At 56.6% G+C, this 22857-nt stretch overlaps 2 protein-coding genes across 5 annotated transcripts in view; one reads left to right on the forward strand and one right to left on the reverse strand.

Moving 5' to 3' along the window:
- Positions 1–22857, reverse strand: part of exosc3 (exosome component 3) — an 80847-nt gene that overhangs the window by 27335 nt on the left and 30655 nt on the right. Inside the window, exon 1 of one of the 2 annotated variants that reach the window (XM_076016611.1) lies at positions 14058–14063. The exons of the other annotated variant lie outside the window; for it this stretch is intronic. The gene's annotated coding sequence lies outside the window, so the exon portion shown is untranslated. Of the gene's footprint in view, positions 1–14057; positions 14064–22857 lie in introns of those variants that run through there. 2 annotated transcript variants of the gene reach the window in all.
- LOC142882061 (phospholipid-transporting ATPase ABCA1-like) lies at positions 1630–22535 on the forward strand. 3 transcript variants are annotated; one of them, XM_076016532.1, is made up of 48 exons: positions 1630–1761; positions 2607–2689; positions 3223–3316; positions 5387–5528; positions 5627–5745; positions 6216–6541; positions 7059–7148; positions 8217–8457; positions 8572–8711; positions 8789–8905; positions 8988–9182; positions 9618–9823; positions 9943–10119; positions 10450–10672; positions 10955–11176; positions 11257–11461; positions 11545–11661; positions 11741–11915; positions 12069–12200; positions 12309–12586; positions 13078–13298; positions 13653–13710; positions 13809–14044; positions 14136–14187; positions 14270–14395; positions 14486–14634; positions 14933–15057; positions 15126–15224; positions 15317–15506; positions 15655–15749; positions 15835–15867; positions 15943–16048; positions 16170–16244; positions 16347–16516; positions 16608–16785; positions 17108–17223; positions 17306–17450; positions 17549–17672; positions 17766–17895; positions 18072–18198; positions 18297–18359; positions 18535–18641; positions 18933–19074; positions 19702–19836; positions 20252–20355; positions 20456–20548; positions 21045–21288; positions 21825–22535. In XM_076016532.1, exons 2-48 carry the CDS (start codon positions 2621–2623, stop codon positions 21954–21956), a joined length of 6843 nt encoding a protein of 2280 aa, XP_075872647.1. In that variant the 5' UTR covers positions 1630–1761; positions 2607–2620; the 3' UTR covers positions 21957–22535. The 3 variants fall into 3 exon arrangements, with proteins under 3 accessions (XP_075872647.1, XP_075872646.1, XP_075872648.1); XM_076016531.1 differs by having other exon boundaries at positions 1631–1761; positions 13653–13728; XM_076016533.1 differs by lacking the exons at positions 1630–1761; positions 3223–3316 and having other exon boundaries at positions 2612–2689; positions 13653–13728.

Below are 22857 nucleotides of genomic sequence, written 5' to 3' on the forward strand. Positions count from 1 at the left end.
GTGTGTGTGTGTGTGTGTGTGTGTGTGTGGTGACGTCGTCAAAGTGCAGAGTCTTGATTGTTGTGAAACGTTTGATGATGACCTGCGATAACCCCCGCTGGAGCAGCCGCGAGTCCAAGCTCGAAGAAACCGGAAGCTCCGTCGGCCTTTCACATTACAAAATAAGAGCGAGTCGGGAGCTAAAGGCTAAAGGCTGCTCCCCGTTACAGGATACAGGTTGGAAATAATGAATGAACGGTACGATAATGAGGTGAAGCGGCAACATGCGGGTCCCAACCAGTAGTGATCCCGGACCCAGGTCCAAACCAACCTGGAAATGACGTCACGGTGGACCGGGGGGCGATAGTGGTCCGAAGACGAAGCGCCGAAGTTGCACACAAACGCAGAAATACATTGAATATCCCGCAGTTCCTCACTGACTGACCCGCGTTCAGAACTCTGCCCTGTGTTGTTGTGAAGTCATCTGAGAAATGTCTCCATGTAAAGTCTGAAACTACCGTCAACAGGAGTCCTGTTGACGGTAGTTTCAGAGGAAGGAGTCCGAGTCGGTCAGGCTTCTGTTTTAACAGCGCGTGACAGTGTTCGGCTCTGTTGACAGAATGATGTGAAGCAACGTACAGCAAGTGCTGAAGCAATGCTTTGTGTTTAAACTGTTACAATGAGAGACAATCATGTCATGTATATGTTGTATGTCAGTGCCCTAACAGTCATGTATTTCTATTGTGTATGGTTTTCGTTGCCTTTTTACATCTTGGCCAGGGGACTGCAGATGAAAACTAAGCCTTTTGGCTGATTCTGGCTGGCTTTATCATTATTATTATTATCATTTTTTTAAAAAAAACAAACAAACCCATGTCTAGTCATGTGTTTTATAAAATTGTATTGTCCCCTTTCAAATAATAATAATAAAAAAATAGAAATAGAAAATAGAATAACAGAAATCAGTGTCTCAAAAGAGGAAGTGAGCCCAAGTCACAGCAATGTAGGCCAAAGGTCTACTAAATACATCATGTTTGTGTGTGTGTGTGTGTGTGTGTGTGTGTGTGTGTGTGTGTGTGTGTGTGTGTGTTGCACAGTTTTGTAGCTTCAAAGAGTCCAAAACCCCTGAAAAAGGCTCCGGAGCCTTTAGAAAGTCCGTCTTGGGTTGGCAGAAGAGTTCACACATGGAGATACAACAAGCTGTTCAGGAGGTTCTCATGTTCTGGGTGGTACTGAATTTATACACACATGTGTGTCCTTTTTCCCCCTCTTATTTTATTTCCTTTTGTATTTCTTTACAGAAGTTGATAGATAGATAGATAGATAGATAGATAGATAGATAGATAGTGTTTTATTCTCATTGCACAAAAATATACAAACACAATAAGATAGAAAAGGAAGCTATAGATAAAATCGTACAAACAGAAGATGGCGCAGTGACACATTGACAGAATGACGGTGCAAATGTCACAGGAAAATAAATGAATGACAATAATACAAAGAGACCGCAGGTTATTGCAGATACCCTGAGATTAATATCAAGGATATCAAATATGTCTTGTTGGTCCAAAGTGTTCTGACGCGTCCAAACTGTCTGCGGCGGAGGAGAGGAAACTTCCGCAGGGGAAGTAGCGGATTGGTGGTGTTTTATTGTGAAAGGGCCGAAGCGGAAGCTGGGGTGAGGAGCTCGGAGGTTTAGTCGCGCAGCTGTGCCTCGGTGCGGGATCAGATGCTGCCGCTGGAGACGGAGGAGCAGCGGGACCGGAGCCGACAGCGACACCGGTGAGTAGCGCCCCTCGGCCGGCCTCACGGCGCACTGCTCCCCGCCGGAGCTCCACTGCAGCCCGGCTCGGCCGGGTACTTTGCCCCGCTGCCAGGAAACTCTGTCCCGGCCGTGCCGCTCGGCGGCTCCCAGGAGCTGGAGCCGCTCCAGGTGTTCCTCCAGGTGTTCCTCCAGGTGTTCCTCCTCCTCCTCCTCCTCCAGTGAGGAGGACAAGAACCGAAGCTCCAGGAAGTTCTCCAGTGGAAGACGGAGAACTTTTGTTCCAAAGGAACCGAGATCTGACCCATCCAGCAGGTTCAGACTGGAGAACCTGGTGGAGGAGGGTGAAGGTTCCTGGAGGTTCCTGGTGATGGTGGAGGTTCCTGTTGGCTCCTGGAGAACCTGGTGGAGGTTCATGGAGATCAGTGAACCACCAGCAGACTGCAGGAGCAGCAGCTGATTGAAGATGTTCTCATTCTGCTGGAGATGATTTCATCATCGCAGCCCCTCAGGGTTCAAGGATGGCGGCGTGCAAGTGTGTGTGTGCGTGTGTGTGTGTTTGTGTGCGCGTGCAAGTGTGTGTGTGTGTGTGTGTGTGTGCGTGTGTGTGATCAAGCTGTCTCAGTCATCAAAGTGTGTAAACGACAGGGAGATGAGGAACTGAACCCCCCCAGTGTGTGTGTGTGTGTGTGTGTGTGTGTGTGTGTGTGTGTGTGAGATTTGTTCCAGCAGCGTGTTTTCCGTGCTAGCTTAGCGTGTGCAGATAAGCGTGTGCACGATCAGCAGCCTCCCTATCAGAGTGGTGGTCCGATGGTGCGACCTTTGACCCCTGTGTGTGTGTGTGTGTGTGTGTGTGTGTGTGCAGGCAGTGAGAGCGACATGGCCGCTGTGTGGACGCAGCTGCGGCTGCTGCTGTGGAAGAACTTCACCTACAGGAGGCGCCAGACGGTCAGTCACACATCACCATCAATCAATCAATCAATCAATCAAACCCTCCCAAAGCCACAGTGGAGATGTTGATGACATCTGACTGCTGATTGGTCCAAAAAACATAGAGGCTCCTTCCATTGTCCAGCAATCAGGAAGTCCAAGTGTGTGTGTGTGAGCGCGTTTGCGTGCGATTGTGTGTGTGTGTGTGTGTGTGTGTGTGTGTGTGTGTGTGTGTTTGCATGCGAGTGTTTGTGTGTGCGTGTTTGCTTGCAATTGCGTGTGTGTGTGTGTGTGCGTGTGTGTGTTTGTGTGTGCGTGTGTTTGCGTCATGCTGGCAACAGATCAATGACTCGTTCACTCACTGATTCAGTGACTCATCATGTCCTAGCAAGCGTCTCCTGATCACATGGCGCTACCACTTCCTGTTCGCCTGCCGCCCTCTGAGCCTGTGTGTGTGTGTGTGTGTGCGTGTGTGTATGTGTGTGTGTGTGTGTGTGTGTGTGTGTGTGTGTGTGTGTGTGTGTGTGTGTGCTCTCTATCGCCCCCTGCAGCTGCAGCTCCTGGTGGAGCTCATCTGGCCGCTGCTCATCTTCTTCATCCTCATCTCCGTGCGGCTCAACTACCCTCCGTACGAGCAACACCAGTGTGAGTTGAGCCCAAGGGGGGGGGTTCTTATCACTGGGGGTTCACAATGACCTTCACCACTGAAGTGAATAGCCCCTGGTCCTGGTCCTGGTCCTGATCCTTGTCCTGGTCCACTGGTTCCTGATCCTGGCCCTGGCCGTGGTCCTGGTTCTGGTCCTGGTTGCGTGGGCCTCAAGACCTGGTCCTGGTCCTAGTCCTGTCCTGGTCTACTGGTTCCTTGTCCTGGCCCTTGCCCTGGTCCTGATCCTGGTCCTGGTTGCGTGGGCTTCAAGACCTGGTCCTGGTCCTAGGCCTGTCCTGGTCTACTGGTTCCTTGTCCTGACCCTTGCCTTGGTCCTGGTCCTGGTCCTGGTCCTAGTCCTGTCCTGGTCTACTGGTTCCTTGTCCTGACCCTTGCCTTGGTCCTGGTCCTGGTCCTGGTCCTAGTCCTGTCCTGGTCTACTGGTTCCTTGTCCTGACCCTTGCCCTGGTCCTGGTCCTGGTTGCGTGGGGCCTCAGGACCTGGTGTTTCCTGTGGAAACTGCTGCTGCTCTCGGTTCCTCCGGAATGTTGGTGACTCACACAGACGAGTTGAGACTCGTTCATCAAAGAGCGGCTCAACAAAAGCTTTACGTTCCAGCCTCAACACGGGACCTGCAGCAAGTATGGAGCAGAGCCAGGACTTGGACCTGCACCGGAACCGGGTCCACCGCCTGGTCTGCCTGGACCGAGACAAGGACCAGAACCAGGACCAGGAACCAAAAGCAGGGCTGGGGCAAGGAACTAGAACCAAAACTAGGAACCAAAGGACCAGGAACTAGAAGCAGTGCCAGGATCAGGAACTAGAACCGAGACCAGGACCAGGTCCAGGAAATAGAACCAGAACCAGGACCGTGATCAGGATAAGAAGCAGAACTAGGACCAGGAACCAGAGGGCCAGGGCCAGGAACTGATCCCTGGACCAGAGGAACCTGGACCCCTCTGGGGATCTGAACCAGCTGATGTAGGGGGACGGGGCTTGTCCTAATTGGTCCAACAAACAGGACGTCACGGTCCGAGTTTGGCAGTGCCGTAGTTTAATTGGACCAATCACAGCGCGGCTCCTTCCACCAGCAACCAACCGGCACTTCTTCCATTGGTGGATCCATTGGTGGCTTCACTGTGACACAAAGACGTTGTGAGTCACTGCTGTATGTGTGTGTGTGTGAGTGTGTGTCTGTGTGTGTGTGTGTGTGTGTGTTATCTTATCAGGCCTCGATTAGAAAGCGACCACTTGGCAGGTGAAGGTTTGTGATAGCAGCGTCTTCAGCAGCTGATCAGTGTGTGTGTGTGTGTGTGTGTGTGTGTGTGTGTCTGTGTGTGTGTGTGTCTGTGTGTGTCTGTGTGTGTGTGTGTCTGTGTGTGTCTGTGTGTGTGTGGTGATAACAGTGGACCAATCACAGCTTATCATGGACAAGATACGTCCCGTGTGATACCTTGTTCCAACACAGCAGCTCCGATCAAAGTGGAACATCTTCACACACACACACACACACACACACACACACACACACACACACACACACAGACACACACACGTGTATCGACAACACGTGGAATCACACACACACACACACACACACACTCACAGCAGACCTTTAGACGGTCTGCTGCCCCCTGCTGTTCACCAGCTGCAGTTGCAGGTCAGTCGGGGGTCGCAGCTAGCTAGCTCGTTAGCTTTGTGACTACGGCAGCGAGAGGTCACAGGAGGTTTAGCAGTCCAGTCAGAGGAACCAGAGAACACCAGTCCAGTCCCGGGACCTCTACTGCTCTGGACCTGAGGCTCCTGGTGTCTGGGAGGGTCCCTTTGCGTTCTGGTCCAGTCTGGGGTCTTCATTCCCGCTCTCTGGTCTGCACCTTGGAGAAGCATGTCTGCTCCTGGTCCTGGTTCTGATTCCTGGTCCTCGTCCTGGCCTGCTGCTTCTGGCCCTGGTCCTGGTTGTAGTTCCTGTTCATGCTTCAGGTTCTTGTCCTGTCTGTGGTTCCTGGTCCTACTGACCAGTGGTGGTGGCGGTGATGCTGACCTCTGACCCCTGACCTCTGACCCCACAGGTCACTTCCCTAACAAGGCGCTGCCCTCTGCTGGTACTCTGCCGTGGCTGCAGGGGATCCTGTGCAACGCCAACAACCCGTGTTTCCGAAGTCCAACCCCGGGTGAGGCCCCGGGCCGGGTCGCCAACTTCAACCACTCCATGTGAGTCCGGACCAGCACCATAGACCACCCAGCCCCCCCTCTGTCCTGCCTCCAGGAGCGAGATGACCTCACTTCCTGTTCTTCTCCTTCCCCCCCAGAATCTCTCGGCTCTTCTCAGACGCCAAGAAGATCCTGCTGTACAGCCAAGACCACCACAGCCTGGACCACTTCAAGGACCTGGCCCGGGCCCTTGGGGAGATGCAGAGCAGCCCCACAGGTAGGGAGGGACCTGGACGTGGCCACGCTGGCCCAGACCCAGACTGGCCCCACTGGTCCCAGACCCAGACTGGCCCCAGACCTGCTGCCCCAGACCTGCTGGCCCTGACTGGCCCAAGCCTTCTCCTCCTCCCTCATCTTCATTTTCCCCCTGTTCCTCCTCCTCCTCCTCGCCCCCCCGGTGGTCTCTGGGGTTCAGCCGGTTGTTGTGCAGCTGGACAAACACAACTGTTCAGTCTGGTCCAGACTGGTTCTGGGGTCTCTGGGTTTGGGTCCTGAGTGCTGATGGGAGCTGACGGGCCTCCCAGTAGGGGGGTTTGTGGGGGGGATTCCTCATTTGGGCCAATCAGGCCAGTGACAGCTGATGATGTCAGATAGCCCAGCGGGTCAGCTGACCTGGTGTGTGTGTTTGCGTGTGTGTGTGTGTGTGTGTGTGTGTGTGTGTGTGTGTGTGTGCGGCGCCCCCTGCAGGCTTCAGACTGAAGCACTTCCTGCGGGAGGACGAGCGGCTGTCGAGCTTCCTGAGGAGCAACACGTCGCTGTCGGAGCAGCAGGTCCAGCAGGTCCTGGAGGCTCAGGTCCACCTGGACCAGGTGCTGCTGGCCGGTCTGGGGGCCCACCTCAGGGACATGTGTCCCAGCAAGGGGGGCCGCCGCAACTTCCAGCAGTTTGTCAGCCTGTCGGACCCGCAGGTGGCGCTGCGGGTGCAGGAGCTGCTGTGCCAGGCCCCGCCCACCTGGCTGGACCAGGCAGAGCAGAACTTCCTGCTCAGCCTGGACTTCTTCAGACCCGTCCAGGTAGGAGGAGGGGTCACCTCAGGTCACTTCCTGTCCACACAGGAAGCAGACGTTACTTTGAAACAAAACACAAACACACACACACACACACACACACACACACACACACACACACACACACATACACACACACACACACAAGTACAGTAAAGCGGCGGAATGTTCCGGAACATTTGTGGTTTTTCCTTCAGATAAAACAGACAAAAGAGTGTGTGTGTGGGCGTGCACACCTGGATCAGGTGTGTCCTCCTCTATTCAGTGTGTGCGTGTGTGTGTGTGTGTGTGTGTGTGTGTGTGTGTGTGTGTGTGTGTGTGTGTTTGTGATTCAGTCTCTTAAATGTCACTGCAGGCTAAAGAAAAGTGAGCTGGGAGAGTCGGGCGGGTTAGGACACGCCTCCTCCCACACACACACACACAAACACACACACAAACACACTGTCACCTCTCATTCACTCTCAGTCAGTGTATGCGTGTGTGTGCGTGGTAATGGAGGACTCCTCCCCTCCCCCCCCCACAGAGAGATGTGCAGTCGGACCCCCAGGTGGTGAGGGAGGTGGCCCGGGCGACCAATGACCTGCTGGACAGTCTGGGCTCGCTGGCAGTGGAGGTAGGAGGGGCACCACACCTGGAGCACCTGGCACAGGTGGGGGAGGGGTGGGGGAGTGGGGCCAGCAGGGGGCGGGGCCAGTGGGTGGTGGTGGTGGTGGGGGGGGGTTTCTCTGGCTCCAGATGAAAGGTGTTTGTGTGGTGCAGAGGAGCAGCTGCAGACAGCAGGGGGCAGCACACAGTCCACACAGTACTGCCCCCTGCTGGTACTGTCAACACCACACGCAGCTGACCACACTGTCTGTCTGTCTGTCTGTCTGCCTGTCTGTCTGTCTGCCTATCTAACTGTCTGTCTGTCTGTCTCCACATACAGTGCACCTCCTCAGGGTGACCACTAGGGGGGGGGGGGCAGTGGGGCTCTGATCCAGAATCCCTTCAGTTCAATGAGCACAACCCCGACTGTGGCTCTTCACCCTGTTATGCACACGCACATACACACACGCACACACACACGGTCATATTACTGATTCAGCATCTCTACAAAACAAACAAGTCACAGCAGTCACATGTCTTCAATCCAGCTGTGTGTGTGTGTGTGTGTGTGTGTGTGTGTGTGTGTGTGTGTGTGTGTGTGTGTCTCCTCCAGTCCTGGGTCTCCTCCAGGTTCTGGTCCTGGGTCTGGTCTCTGCAGTTGTTATTGTGAAAGTTTCAGGTGTTGTGTTCAGGTGATCCTCCTGGGCCTGGTTCTTCCCAGGCCCAGGAGGATCAGCGGCTTTGATGGTTCTGGTCCAGTTGGTGCTGAGGTCACTGTCCTCCACTGTCAGCTGCTGCTGGCTCAGACAGGAAGTGGCTGTGACTGCCGTCCGTCACCAGTTCTTCAACTGAGGCCTAGGTCAAAGGTCACTGGGGCTGAGGTCACAGAACGAGGGCCTGCTGCTGGCCCTGACCGGTGACCCAGTAGGGCCCCGTTAAGTCTGTGTCAGTCTGGTTTAGCCTGGTTTAGTCCTGTTGGACCCAGTACAGTCTGATTTAGTCCAGGTCATTCAAATTCAGCCCACTTGTGACCAGTTGGGCCTGGTTCAGCCCGGTTCAGCCCGATGACCCCACCCGTGTCCTCTCTGGGCTCCAGCTGGCCGGCATGAAGAGCTGGATGGACCTGCGGAGCGAGATCCTCTTCCTGACCCAGAACGCCACGTCCTCGCCCAGCACCATGTACCAGGCCGTGTCCCGGATCGTGTGCGGCCACCCGGAGGGCGGCGGCCTGCAGATCAAGTCCCTCAACTGGTACGAGGACAGCAACTACAAGGCCCTGTTTGGAAACCACAACAGCAGCGAGGACCAGGGGCCCTCACTCTACGACAACTCCTCCAGTGAGTCATGGTCCAGGGTCCAGGGTCTGGGGTCAGAGGTCCGGGGGCACCCCTCACTGTGTGTGTGTGTGTGTGTGTGTGCGTGTGTGTGTGTGTGTGTGTTTGTGTGTGCAGCCCCCTACTGCAACAGCCTGGTCCAGAACCTGGACTCCAACCCCATGTCCAGGATGATCTGGCAGGCCCTGAAGCCGCTGCTGTTGGGGAAGATCCTCTACACGCCGCACAACAGCGCCACCCAGAGGGTGGTGCATGAGGTACCACCACTTCCTGTTTCACCTGTCTGTGTGTGTGTGTGTGTGTGTGTGTATGACCCTGTGTGTGTTTGTTGCAGATGAACCGGACCTTCCAGGAGCTGGGTGTGTTCAGGGACCTGGGTGGGATGTGGGAGGAGATGAAGCCCAAGGTGTGGAGCTTCATGGAGAGCAGCGAGCAGGTGGACCTGATCCGGGTGAGCAGAACGCCCTCCAAGCCCTCCCCTTGACCTCCCCTCCATCCCCCGACACTGCAATCTGACTGACCCTCCCCCGCAGGCCCTGCTGAAGAACAACGCCACGGCCAGCCTGATTGCCGCCCAGCTCAGCGCCACCAACTGGACGGTGCAGGATGTCTCCACCTTCCTGGCCAAGCAGGCCGACCAGGACCCAGCTGCCAGGGGCACCCTCACCTGGGCACACGTCTTCAACGAGACCGACCAGGCCATCATGAGCATCTCACGTTTCATGGAGGTGAGTCAGTGAGTCAGTGAGTCAGTGAGTCAATGAGTTAGTCAGTGAGTCAGTGAGTCAATGAGTCGGTGGGTGAGTCAGTCAGTCAGTCAGTCAGTCAGTGAGTCAGCCAGTGAGTGAGTGAATGAGTGAGCCAGTGAGTGAGTGAGTGAGTGAGTGAGTGAGTGAGTGAGTGAGTGAGTCATTCAGTGAGTCAGTGAGTCGGTGGATGAGCGAGTGAGTGAGTGAGTCAGTGAGTGAATGAGCCAGTGAGTGAGTGAGTCCATCAGTAAGTGAGTGAATGAGTGAGTCAGCGAGTGAGTGAGTGAGTGAGTCAGTGAGTCAGTCAGTCAGTGAGCCAGTGAGTGAGGGAGTCAGTCAGTCAGTAATACAGCTAACATGTATTCCTACCATCAAACTATGAACATGTAGAAAGTCACAGGAATTATGTCACAGTGTGTGAACCTGGACAAGCTGGAGCCGGTCTCCACTGAGGAGCTGCTTGTCAACCAGTCCATGGTTCTGCTGGAGGACCGGCGGTTCTGGGCTGGCCTGGTCTTCCCAGACCTGCAGGCCAACGCTAGCTCACTGCCGCCGCTGCTGCGCTACAAGATCCGCATGGACATCGACAACGTGGAGCGCACCAACAAGATCAAGGACGCGTAAGGGACCACACACACACACACACACACACACACACACACACACACGCACGCACACACATCGTCCATGTGACAACAGCTTGTCTCTCTGCTCCTGGCTGGCTGCTGGTTTTCCTCAGGTACTGGGACCCAGGACCTCGTGCAGACCCCTTCGAGGACATGCGCTACATCTGGGGGGGCTTCTCCTACCTGCAGGATGTGACGGAGCACGCCATCATCAGGGCCATGACGGGCGCCACCGAGCGCACTGGCGTCTACATCCAGCAGATGCCCTACCCCTGCTACGTGGACGACATGTGAGGAGCACTGGCTCACTGGCTGCAGTACTTCTAGTGGCCATTGGGGGGGAGGGACAAAAGCTTTTTGGGGCCTTTTTTTTGGGTTGCAGTACCTCCAGTGGCCACCAGGATGAAAAAATGCTTTTTAGGTTGTATTGGGTTTTTGGTTGCAATACCTCAAGTGGCCACGAGTGGAACATACTTTTTTGTCTGTAAAGAGTTTTTGGCTGCAGTTCCTCCAGTGGCCACCAGGGCTAAGGTCTCAGCAGCACCATCTATTCAGTGTGGTCTCCAGTTCTGTCCCAGTTCTGACCCAGTTCTGACCCGGTCCTCCTCCACCTGGTGCAGCTTCCTGCGGGTGATGAGCCGCTCCATGCCCCTCTTCATGACCCTGGCCTGGATGTTCTCGGTGTCCATCATCCTGAAGAGCGTGGTCTACGAGAAGGAGGCCCGTCTCAAGGAGACCATGAAGATCATGGGTCTGAACAACGGCATCTTGTGGTTCAGCTGGTTTGTCAGCAGCCTGATCCCTCTGCTGGTCAGCGCTGGATTGCTGGTGCTGCTGTTGAAGGTCAGTGGAACATCTGGACCACCTGCTGTACCCAGTCTGTCCTGGGAGACTGTCTGCTCCTCCTCCTGGGTTCTGGATTCTGGTTCCTAGTTCCCATTTCCCATTTCCCAGTTCCTGATTCTTAGTTCCAGGTTCCAGGTTCCAGGTCTCTGCTCCCATGTCCCTGACTCTGGTCCCTGAGTCCTAGTTCCTGGTTCCTGGTTCTTAGTTCCTGGTTCTTAGATCCAGGTTCCTGGTCCCTGGTCAGTCTTCCCTGTGTAACCCACCCATCCCCCCCTACAGAAAGGGAACCTGCTGCCCTACAGTGACCCCGGGGTGGTCTTCTTCTTCCTGGGCTCCTACGCTGTAGTGACCATCATGCAGTGCTTCCTGCTCAGCACTGCCTTTGCCAGGGCCAACCTGGCGGCGGCCTGCGGTGGGATCATCTACTTCACCCTTTACCTGCCCTACGTGCTCTGTGTGGCCTGGCAGGACTACATCGGCTTCGGGGCCAAAGTCTTCGCTGTAAGAAAGCTTGCTCGCCTCGCTCGCCTCTCTGTCCTGATTGGTTCCAGCTGATCAGCAGGTCTCCCCCCTCCCCGCAGAGCCTCCTGTCCCCGGTGGCCTTCGGCTTCGGCTGTGAGTACTTTGCGCTGTTTGAGGAGCAGGGAGTCGGGATCCAGTGGAAGAACCTGGTCTCCAGTCCGCTGGAGGAGGACGACTTCAGCCTGCGGACCACCATCGGCCTCATGTACCTGGACTCTGTCCTGTATGGCATCCTCACCTGGTACATCGAGGCCGTGTTTCCTGGTAAGACCACGGCCCCGGGTAAGACCTCAACTACCGGAGGTCGCCCAAGGCTGATTCATCCCTCCGTCCCTTTGTCTGTCCAGGTCAGTACGGGATCCCACGGCCCTGGTTCTTTCCCTTCACCAAGTCTTACTGGTTTGGAGAGGAAGTGGCCTCCACCTCGTCCCAGGTTCCTCTGAGGAGCCGAGGGAACTGTGGAGGTAAGGCCGAAGTGACGTCGGCTCACGACAGGGTGGCAGTGGCACAGACTGAAGAGCTTCTTGTTGTTGTTTTGGTCAGCGGTGTGCATGGAGGAGGAGCCAGCCCACCGGGAGCCCGGGGTCTACATCGAGAACCTCGTCAAGGTCTACCGGCACGGGAAGAAGCTGGCAGTGGACGGCCTGACCCTGGGCTTCTATGAGGGACAGATCACCTCCTTCCTGGGACACAACGGAGCAGGAAAGACCACCACCATGTGAGTAGGCCACACCCCCGGGTCCGGGTCCAGGGTCCACGGTCCACGGTCCAGGGTCTAGGTTCAGGTTTCTGGTCCAGGGTCCAGCTTTAGAGTCCAGCAAGTCCAAGAGCACCCTTTGACCCCAGCGCCCTCCTCCTCCCTGATCCACAGGTCCATCTTGACCGGCCTGTTCCCACCCACCTCTGGCACCGCCTACATCCTGGGCCGAGACATCCGCTCTGAGCTGAGCGCCATCAGGAGGAGCCTGGGGGTCTGTCCCCAGCACAACGTCCTCTTCAGCATGTAAGTCCGCTGGTCCGCCCCCGCAGCTCCGGTCTGCAGGTCTGCCCTGCTGGCCTCCGCCTCCGCCCCAGGCCGGCGCTCCGCTGACTCCTATGGCTCCCCCCGCAGGCTGACGGTGGAGGAGCACATTTGGTTCTACGGGCGGCTGAAGGGGCTGTCGGAGGAGCAGGTCCAGGCTGAAATGGAGCGGATCCTGCAGGACACAGGGCTGCCACACAAGCGCAGGTCCAGGACCTGTGCCCTGTCAGGGGGCATGCAGAGGAAGCTGTCAGTGGCGCTGGCCTTCGTGGGCGGCTCCAAGGTGGTCATCCTGGATGAGCCCACCGCTGGCGTAGACCCCTTCGCCCGCAGGGGCATCTGGGACCTGCTGCTCAACTACCGACAGGGTGAGTTCCGGCCCACTTCCTGTCTGACCTGTGACGCACTTCCTGTCTGGATTCTGACCCACTTTCTGTCTGAATTCTGATTCACTTCCTGTCTGGGCTCTGATCCCCTTCCTGCCTTGACTCGGACTCACTTTCTGTCTGGAATCTGATCCACTTCCGGCCTGGACTCTGTCTGAATTCTAATTCACTTCCTGTCTGGGTTCTGACCTACTTCCTGTCTGTAGTCTGTTCCATTTTCTGTCTGGACTCTGACTCGCTTCCTGTTGGGACTCTGATCCAATTCCTGTGTGGACTATGATCCACTTCCTGCCTGGGCTCTGACCCACTTCCTCTCTGGGTTCTGACCCACTTCCTGGCCAGACTCTGTCTGGACCCTGACTCTCTTCCTGTCTGGACCCTGATACACTTCCTGCCTGTATCCTGACCCACTTCCTGTCTGGACCCTGATCCACTTCCTGCCTGTACCCTGACCCACTTCCTGTCTGGACCAGGCCGGACCATCATCCTGTCCACACACCACATGGACGAGGCCGACATCCTGGGTGACCGCATCGCCATCATCTCCCATGGGAAGCTGTGCTGCGTTGGCTCCTCCCTCTTCCTGAAGACTCAGCTGGGGACGGGCTACTACCTCACCCTGGTCAAGAAGGAGCCCGAGGTCTCCGTCAGCTCCTGCAGGAACTCCTCCAGCACCGTCTCCTTCTCCAAGAAGGTCCTAGTTTTTGGTTCCTTGTTCTTAGTTCCAGGTTCCAGGTCTCTGGTCTCTGGTCCCTGAGTCCTGAGTCCTGAGTCCTGGGTCCTAGTTCCTGGTTCCTGGTTCCTAGTTCTAGTTCCTGGTTCTTGGTTCCTGGTTCTTAGTTTAAAGTTCCAGGTCTTTGGTCCTTGACTCCTTGGTCCTGGGTCCTCGTTCCAGTTCATAGTTCTTAGTTCCTGGTTCTTAGTTCCAGGTTTCAGATCTCTCCAGGATCTCCTTCAGCACCATATCCTTCTCCAAGACGGGCTGTGTGTCCTGGGCTGGGGGTTGGCTCCACCCCCTCTGACCTCTGACCTTGTGCTCTGCCTCCAGGAGGGGGAGTGCGCCTCTGTCAGCAGCAGTGATGCCGGACTGGGCAGTGAGCATGAAAGTGAGGCTGCCGCCCCCGGTGAGGTCACCGCCGTCTTGCGTCGCCCAGCTCCTGGGCCCCCCTGGTGGCGCTAACCGCTCTCTCCTGCTGGTCTCCAGAAAGCAGCGGGCCGGCCCGCCTGGCGCCCCCCGACGTGTCCCTGGTGTCGACCCTGATCCTGCGCCACGTGCCGGCTGCCCGCCTGGTGGAAGACCTGGGCCACGAGTTGACCTACGTGCTGCCCTACGGCGCCGCCAAGGACGGAGCCTTCGTGGAGCTTTTCAAGGACCTGGACCTGAAGCTGCCTGACCTGGGCATTTCCAGCTATGGCGTGTCGGACACCTCGCTGGAGGAGGTGGGCTCAGGACCTGGTCCTGCTCTCACCTGGTTGACCGGTTCTCACCTAGTCCACCTGGTTGACCTCTAGAATTTCTTCCGTCCTGTAGATCTTCCTGAAGGTGGCTGAGGACAACGGCGTGGACACCGAGGTTCCCTCAGGTGAGTCCCGCCCACCGTCTGTCTGTCTGTCCTACTAGCTGTCTGTCTGTCTGAACTGTGGTCCACCTGTCTGTATGTCCAGACGGGACACTTCCTGTGCCTCGGAGGAGGCGGGCCCACGCCTTTGGGGGCGGAGACCACCAGAGCTGCCTGAAGCCACTGACTGAGGACGAGAACCACGACGGCAACGAGTCTGACGGAGATGCTGGTACCAGTCACTGAGCACTTGAGCACCTGTTTCCTGATTGGGTGGAGTCAATCGCACACACCTGTGTGACACCTGTCCCCCCCCCTCCAGACTGCCGGCTGGAGGACAGCAAGTTGAGATCTGATGGTCGAGGGTCCTCCACTGTTAGTGGTTGGAGTCTCAAGCGGCAGCAGTTCGTGGCCCTGATGTGGAAGCGCTTCCTGTACGCCAGGCGCTCCAGGAAGGGCTTCTTTGCCCAGGTACACCCCGCCTACCCCGCCGCCCCCTTAGGGCCTGGACCTGGGCTTGGCCTCTGCAACAGGAGCAGGGCCTGGATCCAGGATCAGGACTTGGACCTGGGCCTGGACTTGGAAAAGGGCCTGGGTCCTGGACCTTCCTCTGTACCCTGTAACTGGAACAGGGCCTGGCTCCTGGACCTGGTCCTGGTTCTGGCCCCTGAACGAGCTCCTGGCCCCTTGTCCTGGCCCCTGGTCCTGGCCCCTGGTCCTAGCCCCTGGTCCTTGTCCTGGACTAGTCTCATGCTGTCCCCCCCTACAGATTGTGTTGCCGGCGGTCTTTGTGTGCATCGCGCTGGTCTTCAGCCTCATCGTCCCTCCGTTCGGGAAGTACCCCAGCCTGGAGCTGCAGCCCTGGATGTACGAGGACCAGGTGACCTTCATCAGGTAGGCCCCGCCCACCACACACTCTGACAGACCCTCCCACACACTGACGGACCCCCTCCTCTCCCCAGTGATGACGCCCCTGCCGACCCCACCATGCAACAGCTGCTCCAGGCCCTGATGGAGGCTCCGGGCTTTGGGACTCGCTGCATGACCGGTCATCCAATCCCGTGAGGCCGCCACCATCTCCCACCGCTCACTGCCATTGGTTGCTGGTGTCCAAGCGGTGATGTCACCCACTCTCTGTCCCCATGTTGTCTAGGGAGGCCCCATGTACCATGGGCGAGGACGATTGGAGGAACCCCGAGGATCCCGAGGGCCTCCAGCAGATCTTCAGCTCTAGGAACTGGACAATGGACCAACCCTCCCCCGCCTGTTCCTGCGATACCGGGGGCCACAAGAAGATGCTGCCCGACTGCCCCCCCGGTGCTGGGGGCCTGCCGCCACCCGAGGTCAGAGGTCACGGCCTCAAACAAAACCACTAGACTTGCTGTGACTCGCTGGGTCTCATCTGGTTCACGTGGTCTCACTTGGTTCACCTGGTTTCGCCTGGTCTCACCTGGTCTCACCTGGTTCTGCGTCTCTGTGTTGGTTGCTCAGATGAAGCTCAGTGCCACCGACACCCTGCAGAACCTGACGGGGAGGAACATCTCCGACTACCTGGTCAAGACCTATGCACAGATCATCGGCAAGAGGTGGCGCGCACACACACACGCACACACACACACACACACACACACACACTCACTCTCTCTCCCACTCTTGTCTTCTTCTCTCCAGTCTGAAGAACAAAGTCTGGGTCAACGAGTTCAGGTGGGTTTTTTTTTTTTTTATCATCTTCTGCCTGTTATTGTGAAAGTGTCCCGTCACTCACTTCCTGTCTCGCAGGTATGGAGGCTTTTCATTGGGTGCCCGCAGTGCGCAGGTGCTGCCACCGGCCCACGAGGTGGACGACGCCATTGAACGCATCAGGAAGATCTTCGAGCTGCAGAAGGTCTGTGCGCGTGCGTGTGTGTGTGTGTGTGTGTGTGTGTGTGTGTGTGTGTGTGTGTGTGTGTGTGTATGTGTGCGTTGTTATTGTGAAGGGCTAACAGGAAGTGCGACCTGCTCCTCAGGGTGCTGCCGCCGACCGCTTCCTGGACAGCCTGTCTGGTTTCATCGACGGCCTGGACACCAAGAACAACGTGAAGGTGAGGACCAGGACCAGGACCATGAACTAGCAGGGGGCACCGGCAAGGGGGGGGCTGGCGGAGTGACCCACTCACTTCCTGCTTCCTGCTTCCTGTCCGCAGGTGTGGTTCAACAACAAGGGCTGGCACAGTGTGGGGGCCTTCATCAACGTGATGAACAACGCAGTGCTGAGGGCCAACCTGCCGCCTGGCGCTGACCCCAGCAGCTTCGGCATCCGGGCCTTCAACCACCCACTGAACCTGACCAAGGAGCAGCTGTCCCAGGTGGCACTGTGAGTCACTGCACTCCTCACTCCTCACTGCACTGCACTGCACTCCTCACTGCACCCGTCTCACTGGTTGCTGGTTCTCCTCCGTCTCCAGGGTGACCACCTCCGTGGACGTCCTGGTCTCCATCTGCGTGATCTTCGCCATGTCCTTCGTTCCGGCCAGCTTCGTGGTCTTCCTGATTCAGGAGCGAGTCAGCAAGACCAAGCACATGCACTTCATCAGCGGGGTGCAACCGCTGCTCTACTGGGTGGCCAACTACACCTGGGACATGGTAGGACCTCCTCCTGCATCAGGACCAGCACCTGGACCAGGACCTGGACCTAGTCCCGATCCGTGGTCGTGGTCCAGGTGCAAGGACCAGGACCAGGACCTGGACCCTGCACTTGGACCTAGACCTGGACCAGGACCTGGGTCTGAGTCTGGACCCAGGACCAGGGTTCAGCTGGTTGTGATCCTGGGCCCTGGACCTGGTCCTAGACCTAGGTCCAGCTGCTGGTGGTCTCTAGCCCTATGCCTGAACCAAGACCCTGCTCGTTGGGTCCAGGTCCAGCTGGTCCTGGTCCCTGACCTCTGACCTGGTTTTGTCCCTGCAGTGTAACTACTGCGTCCCGGCCTTGCTGGTGATCCTGATCTTCGTCTGCTTCCAACAAAACGCCTACGTGTCTTCCACCAACCTGCCGGCACTGGCACTGCTGCTGCTGCTCTACGGGTGGGTGCAGAACCACCGCACTGCCCCCTGCCGGTCCCCCCGGATCACTGCACACCGACTCACCCCTGGTCTCCCTGTGCAGGTGGTCCATCACCCCCTTGATGTACCCGGCCTCCTTCTTCTTCACCATCCCCAGCACCGCCTACGTGGTCCTCACCAGCGTGAACATCCTCATCGGCATCAACGGCAGCATCTCCACCTTCGTCATGGAGCTCTTCGGAAACAACGTGAGGCTCGGAGGCCGAGCAGCGAACCCAGGCCGGGACCGAGCTGCTCTGATGTTGGTGTGATGTTGGTGTGATGTTGGTGTGATGTTGGTGTGCAGGAGATCGGAGGCATCAACGACATCCTGAAGAACGTGCTGCTGATCTTCCCTCACTTCTGCCTGGGCCGAGGCCTCATCGACATGGTGAAGAACCAGGCCATGGCCGACGCCCTGGAGAGATTTGGTGAGGCCTCCCCTCCCCCTTAGCCCCGCCCCCCCTCCCCCCCTCCTCTGATGTGTCAGGCTGTGGTTGGTTGACGGCGCCGATGCTCCTCAGGTGAGAACCGGTTGCGCTCGCCGCTGGAGTGGGACATGGTGGGCAAGAACCTGGTGGCCATGGCGCTGGAGGGCCTGGTCTTCTTCATCATCACCGTCCTCATGCAGTACCGCTTCTGCATCAAGCCCAGGTACACACACACACACACACACACACACACACACCCTGACATGCTGCCATGACTCTGCTGTCCACTGGGAGGCAGCAACGAGCTGAAACTAGTGGAGTTGTAAACTTCAGGTGTGTGTGTGTGTATTTGTGTGTGTGTGTGTGTGTGTGTGTGTGTGTGTGTGTGTGTGTGTGCAGGCCGGTCAGCGTCCTGACCAAACTGGAGCCCCTGGGGGACGAGGACGAGGACGTGGCCAGAGAGAGACACAGGATCGTCCACGGCCTGGGACAGGGAGACATCCTGGAGCTGAGGCAGCTCACCAAGGTGGACACACACACACACACACACACACACACACACACACACACACACACACACACACACACACAGAGGAAGTGACTGGCTGTGTGTGTGGTGTTCAGGTGTTCAAGAGGAAGCAGCAGCCAGCGGTGGACCGACTGTGTGTGGGGATCCCACCTGGAGAGGTGAGGGGGAGGAGGAGCAGGAGGAGGAGGAGGAGGCGGAGGGGGAGGTGGAGGAGGGGGAGGAGCAGGAGCAGGAGCAGGAGCAGGAGGAGGAGGAGGTGGTCAGCTAGACCATACTGACTCCTCCCTCTGTGTGTGTGTGTGTGTGTGTGTGTGTGTGTGTGTGTGTGTGCAGTGCTTCGGGCTGCTGGGGGTGAACGGTGCTGGGAAGACGACCACCTTCAAGATGCTGACTGGAGACACACTGGTGACCAGTGGAGAGGCCTTCCTGGCTGGCAAGAGGTGAGCAGGTCAAAGGTCGTGACCTCCGGGCGGGTCACTTGACCTGTCCTCAGGATCCCTAGTGTGGCCTCCTTCCTGTTGGAAGGATTAGAGAGAGAGAGAGAGACGGTCTGACTAGAGGGTCAGCTGATTGGCTCTCTGACGGGTCACATGACAAGCGTGTTGAAATGTGTTGTGGCTCCTTTAATTCCTTAATCTGACTGTTGCCCCATCACTGCATCCACTTTACCAACCTGTGTGTGTGTGTGTGTGTGTGTGTGTGTGTGTGTGTGTGTGTGCGCGCGCGCTCAGCATCCTGCGGGAGATGGAGCAGGTCCACCAGAACCTGGGCTACTGTCCTCAGTTCGACTCCATCAACGAGCTGCTGACGGGTCGAGAACATCTGGAGCTCTACGCTGTCCTGAGAGGAGTTCCTGAGGAGGAAGTGTGTGACGTGAGTCCTCACACACACACACACACACACACACACGCTGATGATGATGAAGATGGAGGTGATGATGATGATGATGGTGATGATGATGAAGGTGATGATAATGATAATGATGATGATGATGGTGATGATGAAGGTGATGATGAAGATGATGATGATGGTGATGATGATGATGAAGGTGATGTGATGATGATGATGATGTGATGATGATGATGATGATGATGATGATGATGAAGGTGATGTGATGTGATGATGATGATGGTGATGATGAAGGTGATGTGATGATGATGATGATGATGAAGGTGATGTGATGATGATGATGATGATGATGATGATAATGGTGAAGGTGATGATGATGATGATGATGATGAAGGTGATGAAGGTGATGATGATGATGATGATGATGATGATGATGAAGGTGATGTGATGATGATGATGATGATGATGGTGATGATGAAGGTGATGTGATGATGATGATGATGATGAAGGTGATGTGATGATGATGATGATAATGGTGAAGGTGATGATGATGATGATGATGAAGGTGATGAAGGTGATGGTGATGATGATGATGATGATGATGATGATGATGATGATGATGATGATGATGATGAAGGTGTGTGTTCTCAGGTGGCTGAATGGGGCATCAGGAAGTTGGGTCTGGTCAAATACGCCGACAAGGCAGCAGGAAGTTACAGCGGCGGCAACCTGAGGAAGCTGTCCACCGCCATGGCACTGATCGGAGCGCCCCCTGTGGTCTTCCTGGTAACACTGCACACTCACACACACACACACACACACACACACACACACACACACACACACACACACACACACACACACAAGCAATCGCTGACGTAATCAAAACTTCCAAAGAATTTGGAAAATCTTTCCTCTGAAAGTCTCACGTTGCAAAACTCAAAGTCACGCGGCGCCAAAATGCAAACAAAGAGAGTTCTTACAGCACAGCTGTTACACAACATCCTGCCAGGCCCGCAGCCAATCAGAGTGCAGCATGACAGGGTTTAAAGGGGGGAGCGAGTCAGGCAGCAGCAGCAGCAGCAGCAGCAGCAGATGGCGACGATGCTCTTCCTCCTCCCCCTCCTCCTCACCTTCTCCCTCTGCTTCCTGCTGCACCTGTGGACATCACTGCGCCTGGCGGTGGCGCTGCTGCTGGCAGGACGAGCCCACCACTGGCATGGACCCCCGGGCTCGCCGCGCCCTCTGGAGCTGCATCACCAGCGTCATCAAGGAGGGCCGCTCCGTGGTACTCACCTCGCACAGGTGGGTCCCCGCTGCCCCGGGTCCCTCGCCGACAACACGTCCCCATCCTGCCCCTAACCCTGTCTGTGTGTGTGTGTGTGTGTGTGTGTGTGTGTGTCAGCATGGAGGAGTGTGAGGCTCTGTGCACCAGGATGGCCATCATGGTCAACGGCAGGTTCAGATGTCTGGGCAGCGTGCAGCACCTCAAGAACAGGTCACTCTCACTCTCACTCTCACATAGTCACACAGTCACTCACTCTCATTCTCACTCCCTCATTCTCACACTCTGTTGCTCTCACTCTCTCTCTCACTCACTCATTCACTCACTCACACAGACACTCTCACTCTTCTCCCTCTCACACACACTCTCTCTCTGACTCCTCTCTAACATTCTCACACACACACGCTCACTCTCTCTCTCTCCCTCCCTCACCCACTCACTCCTCTCTCACTCACTCACCCCTTCTCTCACTCCTCTTTAACACTTTCTCTCACTCACTCCTTCTCACACTCTCACTCCTCTCTCACTCACTCACACACACTCTCACTCTTCTCCCTCTCACACTCACTCCCTCCCTCACTCCTCTCTTACTCACTCCTTCTCACACTTTCACTCTCACACACTCTCACTCTCTCTCTCTCTCTCCCTCCCTCTCACACTCCCTCCCTCCCTCACCCACTCACTCTCTCACCCCTCACACCTCCTACAGGTTTGGTGACGGCTACACCATCGTGCTGAGAGTGGGGGGTGTGGACTCGGACCTGCAGTCGGTCAGGAAGTTCATTGAGAGCCAGCTGAGCGGCAGCACTCTGAAGGAGCAGCACGGCAACCTGCTGCAGTACCAGCTGCCCTCGGCTCACACCTCGCTCACGCACATCTTCTCCCTGCTGGCCCACAACAAGGAGCAGCTGAGGATCGAGGACTACTCCGTCAGCCAGACCACCCTGGACCAGGTCAGAGGTCACGCTCACTCTCACTGGCGATGTCACTCTCGCGGCGGCTCTTCCTACTGGTTGAGGCCACTTCCTGCTCACTTCCTGCCACGGTGTGGCGCCGCAGAGCTCGTAGCGCTGGCGGCACTTCCCATCATGCTCCTCTCTCTGTCTGGCAGTCACATGACACGAGAGGACACAGCGGCCAATCACAATGAGTAGACATGCAGCAGGTGCGTGACATCACGCAGCAGCAGCTTTTCTGGCCTTTAGGAATTTTTGGGGGGGTTATTTTTCTTTAGAAAGTGGAAAAAGAGAAGAGAAAGATTTGATGTGAACTGTGTTTGAGGTCAAAGGTCATCCTGTCAGCTGTCTGACAGGAGGACACTTTTGGATTGTGCTTTTTGGGGCCTTGTGGGTTTTTTAGCTGCAGTACCTGGAGTGACCACTTGGTGGGGTGATACGCTGCCCTCCAGTTGTTGAGACAGCTGCAGGTGGCGCCGCCGGGGCTGCTGGGAGATGTAGTCCTCTGACGCTGCCCCTCCTCCCCCCCGTAGGTGTTTGTGAACTTCGCCAAGGACCAGAGTGACGACTATCACTCCAAGGACTCGCTGCGGCGCCGCCACGGCTCGTCGGGGAGGGCGGGGCTTCGGAAGGGGGCGGTGCCTCGGCAGGAGAGCGTCGTGTGATTGGACCGGACCGGACCGGACCTGCGTCGCTCCCGATCCGAACCTGTGGGCGGAGTCACGCGCCGCCCAACATGCCACTCAATGCAAAGACACTGTAGCGAGGGGGGTGGCGAGGGGGGCGTGGCCCAGGGAGCCCCGCCCCCACGCCGTGATTGGAGCGCCGCCCTCCTGGGACTGATGAGTGAGTGGTGGAGGAGACGGCCAATCACGTCCGGCCTTCTCCACCACCAGTGATTCTTTCTTCCTGTTGTTGTTTGTTTTATTGAATGTGTAGCGACATCACTGTGTGGTTGACCAATCAGAGACCAGCTGACTGATTTGATTTTTTTAGTATTTCTAAGAAAAAAAAGCAAAAAAGGAGGGAGAAGGTTTGTTTGTGTCGGAGAGAGAAGCAGTGGGTCGGACCGGATCGATCGATCGGCTGATCGGCAGCTGATCGATCAGCTGATCGGACTGACGGATCCCAGGAGCTCCGCCCCTTTCAGGTGTGCATTTGTTGGTGTTTGTTTGCGCCAAACGGCTCCTCCTGCTGGTGGACGACAACTGTTACTGAGCCGCACAATAAACCAGTGGAACCAGCCGAGTGTCCGACCCGAGTCAGTGTGTCTGAGCGACGACAACAACAACACAATATCCACACACAAACAACAACACAACATCACCTCACTGTGAGACCTGGAGGTTTTCTCTCAAAGCCCCAGAGCAGCAGGGGGCGACAGTGGGCAGGAAACCCCCCCCCCCGTGGGAAGAAACCTACAGCAGATCCAGACTCCAGAGGGCGCTCATCTGCCTGTGAGCATGAAGGGGTGAGAAGGAAATACAAAGAAATGTGAAGAGGGAGAGAGAGAGAAAGAGAGGGAGAGAGAGAGAAAGAGAGAGAGGGAGACAGAGAGAGAGAGAG

Source organism: Nelusetta ayraudi, unplaced genomic scaffold (genome assembly GCF_046127955.1).
Source record: "Nelusetta ayraudi isolate G7.1 ecotype Tasmania unplaced genomic scaffold, CSIRO-AGI_Nayr_v1 ptg000230l, whole genome shotgun sequence".
NCBI lineage: Eukaryota > Metazoa > Chordata > Actinopteri > Tetraodontiformes > Monacanthidae > Nelusetta > Nelusetta ayraudi.

What these genes read in the sequence shown, in the direction of transcription:
- LOC142882061 (XM_076016531.1), top strand. Translation starts at nt 2,621, where the DNA reads ATGGCCGCTGTGTGGACGCAGCTGCGGCTGCTGCTGTGGAAGAACTTC. An exon ending in GGGGCCTGCCGCCACCCGAG is followed by an intron (nt 15,507 to 15,654) that starts GTCAGAGGTCAC and finishes TTGGTTGCTCAG; the next exon opens with ATGAAGCTCAGTGCCACCGA. An exon ending in TGGGGATCCCACCTGGAGAG is followed by an intron (nt 18,360 to 18,534) that starts GTGAGGGGGAGG and finishes GTGTGTGTGCAG; the next exon opens with TGCTTCGGGCTGCTGGGGGT.